This window comes from Pecten maximus, unplaced genomic scaffold (assembly GCF_902652985.1).
Source record: "Pecten maximus unplaced genomic scaffold, xPecMax1.1, whole genome shotgun sequence".
Classification (NCBI taxonomy): Eukaryota; Metazoa; Mollusca; class Bivalvia; order Pectinida; family Pectinidae; genus Pecten; species Pecten maximus.
Genome location: NW_022979296.1, coordinates 7,587 through 18,870, shown reverse-complemented (window position 1 = coordinate 18,870; position 11,284 = coordinate 7,587). Strand labels below are relative to the sequence as shown.

At 35.7% G+C, this 11,284-nt stretch overlaps 2 protein-coding genes across 3 annotated transcripts; one reads left to right on the top strand and one right to left on the bottom strand.

The window, feature by feature from the left end:
- Positions 1–871: 871 nt before the first annotated feature.
- On the top strand, positions 872–3,971 carry LOC117318451. Of its 2 annotated transcripts, none has more exons than XM_033873437.1 (5): positions 872–952; positions 1,473–1,553; positions 2,105–2,170; positions 2,735–2,824; positions 3,783–3,971. In XM_033873437.1, the coding sequence occupies exons 1-5, from the start codon at positions 885–887 to the stop codon at positions 3,898–3,900; spliced, it is 423 nt and encodes a 140-aa protein (XP_033729328.1). In that variant the 5' UTR covers positions 872–884; the 3' UTR covers positions 3,901–3,971. The 2 variants fall into 2 exon arrangements, with proteins under 2 accessions (XP_033729328.1, XP_033729327.1); XM_033873436.1 differs by lacking the exon at positions 3,783–3,971 and adding an exon at positions 3,536–3,660.
- Positions 3,972–4,523: 552 nt separating this feature from the next.
- LOC117318452 (P2X purinoceptor 7-like) lies at positions 4,524–5,962 on the bottom strand. The gene is given in 4 exon segments (XM_033873438.1): positions 4,524–5,099; positions 5,101–5,214; positions 5,405–5,647; positions 5,888–5,962. Coding segments are annotated over 4 exon segments (597 nt in total). The 3' UTR covers positions 4,524–4,934.
- Positions 5,963–11,284: the final 5,322 nt, after the last annotated feature.

Below are 11,284 nucleotides of genomic sequence, written 5' to 3'. Positions count from 1 at the left end.
AACATTTTGCTTAAATGAGGATGTTATTTATTTTTACAACCATCGACATGTGAAATGAACATATTTTTCTCAAGGTATTTACTAAACATACAACCCTCACGACTGATACAAAAACCTACCCGAGATATTGGGTCATGACCTTAAAATGGTATTTCACAAGAAATAAGTATACGGAACCACTTTCAATATTCTCTTTATAGATATGGACGTCTACTTTTCGACTCTGGCTTTACACTTTCGGTTTATCTGATGTTACTTCATTGTACATTTGCATTTCATAAGCCGATTGCATCATGATACGTTGTCCATGCAGCATTTAACTGTCATAGAACCAACGTGTCCATCAGTGGCTCCATCACGTTTTCACATGATCTTGGCTAATTGGTGGGCGTTCAAATCCAAAATTCAAACAAAATCGAGATAAATAATAGATGTTTCCTTTTTTCCCACTATAAATCGGCAAAAGTTCCGGCCTACCACAAGGAGACTTCACACAAACATACCGCAGCCTCTCAAAACACACATACGCACTCACCACACGCATACATGTCGCACGCACGGGAGGTCGTCCTTAAATGACCTTAGCTGTTAATAGGACGTTAAAGGGACTATATGGTTAGAAAACACTATGAGAAATGGATATAAAACTTCATATTTTCTATGAGTATGTTACAAAACTAACACTTTCTCTTAATTACAAAAATTAAAAGTCACTGCAACCATTTACGATATATATCTAAAAAAATAAAAAACGTAAACATTGATGGATGGCGAAAGGTAAAGGAAGATCTCGCACTGGAGACTGATTCTAAATTAGTCAATTTCAGTTATGAATTTAAGAAAATATCAGATAAATCCACCTGACTTCAACCGGCCACATCCATATGCATTCCACACCTGCAAGAAGATATATACCTCCACGAGAGTGTTCAGAAAGTGAAGTCACTATAAGGTATGTTTATATGATTAAGTTTGAGGCAGTTGGAAATGTGGTGTAGCATGGTATGTATAATGACCGTTATAATTACCGATCACACATACAGATACATAACTTCTATTCTAAATTTAGGACTGGCATTATCAATCATTTACTGTCAATGAAGCACATTAAGAATAAAATGTATAGTGTTGGTGGGCAAACATGTACAATTGCAAGATAAACAACATCAACGATTTATACAGTTTGTGTTGATTTGATTTCTTTTGTTTTGTTTTCCAACTGTTGGTAATTCTATGACTAAAAAGTTTGTTCTGTATGTTTATGTGTGTTATTTATGTTTTTTTAAATGAATATTTTAGGTGGATGACTATCTGTTTGGTCTTTGAAGCTGTATATATATGCACACATGTATTTATATAATGATTCCAGCATGTTTCTTTTATATATATGTTGCTAGATAATGGATATGTTATCATGTAATTAAGTGAAGATTTATATACATGATGTGTATATAGGTTCTCTTTTTATTTAGTGGTCGAGAAATGTCAGGAGTGTTTGTGCAAGAATGTTGGAAAGACATGTCATTGCCTGGACCATCCACAAGTGATTTTCAGTAAGTACAGTATGTACATGTAACAGTATGTATTTGCATTGCTGGTTTGTAATTCGGAGTACGAGGACATTCTATAATATTGATCTATAAGTCAAAATGATCTCAATGCATATGTTCAGCTCAACAAACCTCCATCTTTGCATTCAAGAAAAATGAGCTGCGTCTTTTCCGAGAATATTTTAGTGTTTCACAAGAGAATTATCTTTTAGATAGTCAAACCTCTGTCGTCTGTGAATAATGAATCTGCTACATGTATGTATGTGTGTGTATGTTTGAGTAATGAATCTGCTATGTACATATGTATTTTCTTCTGTGTTATGTATTACATAGATAAACAAATTACATTGGAAAAATGCTTTGAAAAATAATCAAACTGAATATAAATATAAATACTACAGTTGTATTTCTTCTTCAGACATTTCAAACATGATTGAAATAAATGATTTTTCTGAACTGCAGTGTCCAGAATCGTAGGTAGAAGTAATATTTTTAGAAGGAACGATCAATACTACAATAAACAATTAATGTCATTTATTATATCTATTTTGAAGGAATCAACATATTCAGAAGGCCGATATCACTACCAAAGAGGCGAGCAGCTTCATAAATCCTTTTGAGTAAGTTTCATTGATGTATATTACTGTGGGGTTAAGGGCTGTGGTGGCTGAGTGGTTAAGGTGTCCCGACACTTTATTACTAGCCCTCCATCTCTGGGTTGCGAGTACGAAACCTACGTGGGGCAGCTGCCAGGTACTGACCGTGGGCTAGTGGTTTTTATCCGAGTACTCAGGCTTTTCTACACCTCAAAACGTGGCACGGCCTTAAATGACACTGGCTGTTCATAGGACATTAAACAAAACAATCCAATCCTGTGGAGTTAGACCATCACATCCCAGAGTTGAACTAAACATTTTTTTGCTTTCTTGTTTTTCTACATTTTTTTTCATTTTTTGAATGTATCGTAGGTTTTCAGCTACTTATGAATGAAGACTGAGTATCACAAATTAGTTAGGTCAAGTATGCAATATTATTTTTATTTTTCCAATATTCAAAATTATACCAATTTATGTATTTTAATTATTTATAGACAAACATTTTTGAGACAAGCTATGCTGTTCTACAATAGCTCCTGTTATGATTTGTTATCTGTTTTTTATATTTTTGTTTTCTCCTTTTATCAGCTTAACAATAGATGTCACTGAAAATGTCGACGAGGATGACCAAACCACTGATGATGAGGATTATGAACCAAGTTTCGACATCACTCTCAGGTACAGAACAATTCAAAATTCAAAATGGTCTGTATCCGAGATATGGATGACCTAGCTCAAAAATTTTATTCCTGGCTGTAATTTGGTGTTTTTTGACTGATTTACCTTAACTTGGCAAAGATGTCCAGTTCACAGAAATCAACACTCCAGTATAAAGTCTAGGTCAAGGTCACAGAGTCCAAAGTCGATGTCAAACTTTGATCCTTTTCACTGATGAACATTTATTAATGACACTTTGAAGCAGTGTTTGTCAAAATTAAGCAATGATTCTACTGACTAAAGGTCAGGGTCACTGGAATTTGGTATGTTTGTAAATGTCAATCATAAAACCTATATGGCCAATTTGGAGGATATATTACCACAAGACATTCCGGATTCTTGATGAAGTGTCACAGTTCCGGTTATATTTTTAAATGTCAGATATTTATTTCTCCCTCAATTGTTTTTATTAGCTCACCTGCCCAAAGGGCAAGTGAGCTTATGCTGTGTGTCATGCTGGGGTGAAGGGCTACAAAGTTTGTTCAAATAAATTACCTTGGCCTTCATTCAAGGTCACATGGGTCAAATAGGCTATAATCTTCAAATGACTTCTTCTCAATAACCAAGAGGCCCAGGGACTTGATATTGGGCCTGTAGCATGCTGGGGTGAAGGGCTTCCAATTTTGTTCAAATAAATATTTATTTATCTTTTATTTGTTTAATGCTGTGTAGGAATGTTAGACAAAGGATTGCAGACCATTAAAGCAATGGATTCATGATGTTGTGAACCACTTCTGGCATGTCTGTCAGAATGCCAGTACATATTCGGAGTTCATGGTTAGTATTTTTTGTATCTGTAATAAAATTATATTTGGCACAAGAATTCAAGATTGTATTACTTCAAAATCATTTCAATAATACAAAAAAAAATGAATATTTGTAAACAATAACTTGCAATAAGTACTTTTTGTACTTTCAGGGAATGTGGGCAGGTGTTTTGCACCACGTCGTTGGTGAGCATTCGTGGGGTATTCCATACACAGATGATGGAGTTGCTGAATGTTCACATGGCCCCTTGTCTGATGTTGAAGCTGTAGGAAAGTCTCTGGAAAAGGGCAGTACAGCTCACAACACACTGAGGAAGGTTAATTGTGCTCTACAAACCATTCCTCGGCAAAATACACTACTTTCTGAACTTTAGGTAAGGATACCAAAAGGGCAAATAGAATAGTATATGCCATATAAGATTTGGGTTTCACATGTGTTTTATGTTTCAAAATTCATGTGCAAAACTAATCTACTACTTGTCGGATGGAAAATGTATGTCTATGAAAAGTATTGTGTATGTACCAATTATTGTGTCACAAGTTTGGCTTGTTCACACATTTTGTATGTATGGTGTGATATTCACAGGTATGATGTATATGTGACAAGTTTGTTAAGTATAATGTATGCATCACAACTTTGCTAAGTATAGTGTATGTGTCACAACTTTGCTAAGTATGGTGTATGTGTCACAACTTTGCTAAGTATGGTGTATGTGTCACAGGCTGGCTAAATATGATGTATGTGTCACAAGTTTGGAATGTGTCTTTAGTATGGTCTGTGTATGTGAACATTACAGTGTTCGGGGATGATCATCTGTATTCATAGCCTTTTTTGTAGTGAATTCGTCTACAGATTTTATTTGGTGCTAACAATAAAAATATGACACAAGTTCTTGGATGCTCGTTGTTTTATTTGGCACTGACACAAATTTTCAGTAACCATCCACATTATTTAAATTACAAGATTTCTTACAATCTTCCCATGCATTATAATTCAACATTCCTTATCTACACATACATATGTAAAGTATTTTAAAATCATCATCATCATCATAACAGATACATTAGTGAATATCACCACTTCAAAACATGATTATACAAACTTATCTATGACACATCATCATCATTATACAAACTTATCTATGACACCTCATCATCATCATACAAACTTATCTATGACACATCATCATCATCATTATACATCCATGGACATTGGTACATAAGTGAACATATTTCAACAATTCATCATTTACATCATACTTATCATTGGACAAATACCTTATATAACACATATATGATATCAATTAAGCAATCCTGAATGCCTTGAAACCAGTGTACTGTCCAAATTCATCAGGGAACCCGTCTCTAATTTTCCAAACCGCACAGCTTGGGATGACCCGTCTGTCACCAGTACCAAGACGACCAACTTGCCACAATATATATTGTCTGTAGGCAATATTGTCTGTAGGCAGCATGCCTGTTAGCTTTCTTCCAGTCCTCCTCATTTGGCAAAGCAAACATGTCTTGCCTGTAAAGGCATGCTAGGGCCAAGACAGCTTCGTCCAAAATAAGAACTTTGAAATCCTGATGGGGAAAAGATGGAAAATGTGTGTAAATTTTTAAAACAAACTTATTAAAAAACTTTACATTTCTGTAATTAAGCTGCAATAATTCAACAACAATGATAACATAAAAAACAGAAGTGTATTTTTATGAGATAATTCTAGCTACACATGTATTGCTTATTATGTTAAACAATTTAAGACAATCTTACCGGAAGCAAAGTTATACAATTTGGTAGATCTTTCTTGCAGCAGAGCTTCTCTGGTTGTGTAGGCATTTCTCTGCAGTTACCACACAAACACCAATTTGGACTGTTTCCATCTGGTCTGGGATGGTAACCTCCACTGTTTCCACTACTGTCTTTGACCAAGTCAAAAATCAAAGAAGGAAACTGCTGTGCTGTCTGATGCAAAATATACTTAGTCTCTTCATGTGACATTTCATCAATTCTTGTCTGGAATAGATACATAAATAATCTTTTTAAATGACACTTCTGTAAGAGATTTGGGTTATATAGTTACATTTGGATACTAAATAATTGGATAATGTAATCGGAGACAGAATGATATTTTTACAGTACAGTGTACAGGATCCAGAAAATAAAAAAAAATATATTGAAATTATTACTGAATAATGATATGATCACACAGGACAGATAAAATAAATGAAAAAGTGTTATATATGTATTCAATACCCAGAAATGTAAAATCGCTGTAAAAGCAAAGTTTAGAACAGCTAAATGTTGTTTCTTATAATAATGGTTTGACATGGTTGGTGAATTAAACGATTAGTAAATATCAATTACTTTCAATATTTATCTTCTGGCTTGCAAGCTGGTTGCTGCATTTTCTGCCCTGTCACTTTCCTGGCCCTGACGTCTTCCACGGGCTCCTCTTCCACCAACTCTTCTCCCTCGTGCTGTGCCAGTTCTAGATCTATCAGTGCTACGACCTATGCCTCGTCCCCCAGCACGTGAACGGCCTCGCCCTCTTCCCCTAGCTCTGACAGGACTGTCTAAACTTGAACTTGTTCCTTGCGAAGCTGGTGATGGAGTCTATGACACAACAGAATATATAATTAGCCAGCATATATATATATATATATATAGTGTTGATGTCCCAAGCGATTGAAATGTTCTATAACTATCAAAGGAAGAAGGAACATAAAAGTAGAAACATAGCGGACCTACTCATTACTTCTGGCATTTATTCTGCACAATTAAACTTTTCACAATGACATACATGTAGCCTAACACTGGTGTGTCGTATGTCACACGTACATGTGTAGTACTCTTTATTACTTGCATGTATTCATATATACCAAAATGATTAACGCAGAATTTATTGTAAACATTAAATATGATTGTATACAAAGAAAGTATCAATACCTGTGCATTTCTGAAAAGAAAACAGTCACAAAAAAGCTAAAATCTTATTGAATTACTGAATACATCTAGTTTCTGTTCCGATTGTAATTACCCTTTTTTGGGCCCCACTAGTTGAACGGCAGTGATAGATATATATATTTATCGCACGACAAAGCCCAAATAACACAAATTACCCAGCTCAATTTTTGAAACTTATATATTATAACACTATAGAATCATTATTTGCGAACATAAATTAGCAGAAATGCGCAAAGTATGTGTTATACCGAAGACATGTGCGTTTGTTTACACTTACCTCGTAATCCATTTTTTCTTTGCGACGGATGTAAATAACTGCGTCACGTGACCAGCCATGTGACCTTTTCGGCTTTCTCCGTAAGCAACCGAGCGTGATATTGTTTACAATGTAAACAATGTTCCGACCCCGAAAATATGTACAAAAACACCCAACTTGACGGTGTAGCCGCTTGTATCGCTTAATTATGGGTATATCTTATTATTCAAAGGCCGAATTATTCAATTCCTGAGGTTGATATCTAAGGTAATAGTCCCTTTAAACAAAATAAACCAAACCTAACCCCTTCTTAATCATGTTATTTTCCTAGTTGTTTCTTGTTAAGTTCTCAACTCAAAATTAAAACAGCTACACTCCTGTTACATTTAAATTTGGAATACCTTTCGCAGGGATTTCTTGATGATGTCGAATGCATATAATATTTTAAAGATTCAATGTTTTAGTATTCGGTATTTTAGATTCACTCTGATTAAGTTTTATTTGTGTTATATTCTGTCCATAAGTCATTTGATAGCAATATTTAATGTAGCGTCGCCATTGCTTCTTACACAGTTTGATCTACTGCCTCAAGACTAACACGTGCTTGTGAGAGACTGGCTATTCTTTGATTCGTGATATGTGCCTAGTGCCTGTATGCCTAATAGTACTAAACAAGGCAATGGAAACTTTTCTATGATACTAATCAATCGACAGTTTTTATTGAATACGGATGACCACATGATGCTATAAATGTGAATTCCAAGGCTAACACTAAGGAGCATTAATGTCGTAATTTGCTTTGTCTGTCCCGTAGGGATCTGTGCCAAAATCATGCGAGAAAAAACTCGCTCAGGACATTCCCCATTGGCGCCTGCTTATCTGCTAGGAGCGGCCAAAAAGTAGACTTGTCCGCTATAGGCGATCTTTTTAAGTTGTACCAGGGCAGCCCTATCTCAAGCTGTTAGGGGCCTGCTAGGTCATTATACACCAGTCCTAAATAAACCAGTAATGCTATTTGGAACATGAAAATTACTGTTAAGAAGGTCTGGGAATTTTCCAAAAACAATTGTTGAATTGCAAATGACACAGCGGACTAGGGGTCTTGATAAATCAGTCTAGAAAGTCTATACAATTTATTTATGTGCTCGCCGATAACGGTCTTAGGGCGGACACATATTGTGTACAAGTACCACGTCGTTATGATTCCACTCTCTTTGACCGCATAGTGCTAGAATATCCAAGTTTAATCCTAAAGTTATATGGGACTATAAATATGCGACACTGGCATCTGCTGCAAGATCGAAATCGACCTGGATACAAGAGAACGTATGCTTTGTCCATAAGGATTCGAATGCTACAGTATCTGGCGTTGTCTCTGGAGTGTTCAATGGTAGAAATATAATACCCAGAGGAGATTAGTGAACACAAGAATGACAAAGGGTCGTGATATTTGAGACGTTTTGAGACGTTTCTAACATTGGAGACATAATTACTACACCAGATGCCTCGGAAAATGGACTACTCTAGGCAGATAGTTTAATAAGGGAACTTTGACATTACGAGTAAAACTTGCGGCTAGACTCAAATCGAAAATTTAGACACAAGGGAGACCGTGCGGGACTATTTGAAAATATACTGAATATGTTATATTTTATGCAAAAAGCTTGATTCAAATAATCTGTATCATACTTCACATAAGTAATAATTCAAACCACAACATATATTACACAACATATGTAGAAGAGAAATCTATAACGGCAAATTTATGCTTCTATGGATGTAAAACTTATTATATTGATGTTTATATGTCTGCAAATACGCCCATGTATATTGTACAAATTCCTGGTCCATGTGTGCGCTAGGCCTGTCTCATATTCATTAAACATATCATTCTTATTAAGTCTATTTATACTTTGTTATGTTTAAGACTCTATTTTATCGGCACTAACGCACGGAATTTCCCTAAATATTCTTCAAAAACTTAAATTAAAGAATATCTATGCCATTACATGTGCGAGATTTACCTTAAGGTTGATATGATTGTAAACCTATTTCGGCCTTTAGTTAAGCGTTCGCCGCTGTGAGGATGGCTTTGGGTTCTGTCCCCTAGGCGAGACATACCAGAGTCTTTAAAAATGGTAGTTGCTACTCCTGCTTAGCGCTCAGCAAATTTGGAGTGGAACGACTGGTTCGCCCGTTGTCAGTATAATGTGACCGGGTGGGGTGTCCTGCTGTGTGTCTTCGGCAGTATGCTTCAGTGAGGTAGCACTATAAATCGGCAAAAGTTCCGGCCTATCACAAGGAGACTTAACACGAACATAGCACAGCCTCCCAAAACACACATACGCACTCACCACACGCATACATGTCGCACGCACAGGAGGCCGTCCTTAAATGACCTTAGCTGTTAATAGGACGTTAAACAAAATAAAGCAAACCAAACCAAAGCCTTACCACATGAATTAAAAAGTATCTATGCCATTACATGTTCGAGATTTACCTAAACGTTGATAACATTGTACAGTAAAACCTGTCTATAACGAACCCGTTTGATACGAAAATTTGCTTATTACGAAGAAAATAAGTATCCCCGGCAATCTCCTTCTTTGTTCTTACCAAATAAATATGCTTGATACGAAATTGCCTGTAGCGAAAATTTGTTTTTAACGAACATATTTTGTGGTCCCACGAGTGATTTTTCACCGGATGTTACGTAATCGGCACTTCTCGGGTGTGTCCGTAAGGCAATGATCCGAAAAGTAGGAGGCCCGTGACGGGTGATTTAATAAGTACCTATAAGTATACACAACGACGATGATATCCCGCTCGCACAGTTACGACAAATGTTATCAAGTGATGTGTCCATGTTGGATTACATAAACATTGACCGTGAAGTTGTGACAGAGCGTGGTGATACGGTTGACGATATTGTTGAATGTGTTAAGTCTAGCGATACTGGCGAAAGTAGACAGGAATCAGACTGTGATGACGTTGACTTGCACCCGTTTCCGACTTGTGTTGACGCATTGGAAAATTTGTCATGTTCAATTAAGCCTCCAAGCACAGGAGGGCGTGCCATATTAGTTGCTTTACAGTTTGGCAGCCTTACAATCATTCTTCCAAAACAATATCGCGAAAAAGACCTTTCCGTGTAAGATTACCAATTTTTTTCACGAAATGACTTATATGCGCATGACTTGTGCGCATTGGTAATAGGCCTACCGTTACATAAACGTAACTTTGTATATAGATTTTGAAATGGAATTTGTGTATTGATATTTTTTTCAAATAATCAAAATAAATAAAATTAATATTTAACAGTGATCTACACATGTTTATTTGATTTGTTACAAACACATATATATAATATTTTCCGATTGATATGTACACGGATAAGCAGCACTATATGCTACGATGCAACACCTCTGAATGTTGAAATGCATATTACGAAATTTGCATATAGCGAAAATTATTGCATGGTCCCTGTGAGTTCGTTATATCCATGTTTTACTGTAAACCTATTTATGCCTTACCACATGTAATAATATCACTATATAACTGGTACGTGTCTGCTTGTTTTCTGTTTTCTGCGCATTGTTACCTATTGTTGGTGACCGCTAGATACCTATCCTCATATTAAACTAGAGTACCATTTGCTTGGAGGACAAGAAAGGAAATCATATAATCTGTAATGAACATTAATATACACCTACAAATGAAAGTGCGGATGAACTTTATTGATTAAAAGCCTCTTTGTATGGTATTTGTATTGTCAGATGTTGACATATATTTTGTCAATGGCATTTCTTTGATAGAAAAAAAAATCCATTTCATGTCTTGATAAACCAACCAGCAATACTCAGGAAGAATAGTTTATGTTCAGTTTGTTACAAATGGTAATACGTTTTCCTGTTGTTTGAGTTAGTTATGTACTTTTATTTCCAATACAGATAAACCAATTGGGATGAGATCTCATTGGTTTTGCGTCGTATAGACTTTGGAATTATAGATATGATTGTAGCGCATGAATTATTTCCGCATATTTTGCAGAGCCTACCGCGTCGCTCCAATAGTCGTTTGTGTCTATCAGCTAGCAGACAGCATATCGATATCTTTATACGGTTTTCAGTTTTAACAATGTACATTGATGATATGCCCATTTAACGTTTTAAAAGCAAATCTATATAAAAAGCAGTAAGACACAATTCCAATATTGGAACTTCCGAGATGTTATTGCATTATTACAGCATTGGATGTCTTGTACACCAACGGAGAATTGAACATTTCCTCTCCAGTTTCGTATATATAGTGTTTCTAGTTGTGATTTATTTGACAGCTTTCTAGACTATCACGGGTGAACTCAACTCCAGAGAGATAGATATGATCTTTTAGATAACACAAAAAACTACGTTCGAAACACATTGCGGACG

Coding starts and splice junctions, on each gene's coding strand:
- LOC117318451 (XM_033873437.1), top strand. CDS start 885: ATGCATTCCACACCTGCAAGAAGATATATACCTCCACGAGAGTGTTCA. Junction 1,554..2,104: donor CCATCCACAAGTGATTTTCA/GTAAGTACAGTA, acceptor TCTATTTTGAAG/GAATCAACATATTCAGAAGG. Junction 2,171..2,734: donor AGCTTCATAAATCCTTTTGA/GTAAGTTTCATT, acceptor TCCTTTTATCAG/CTTAACAATAGATGTCACTG.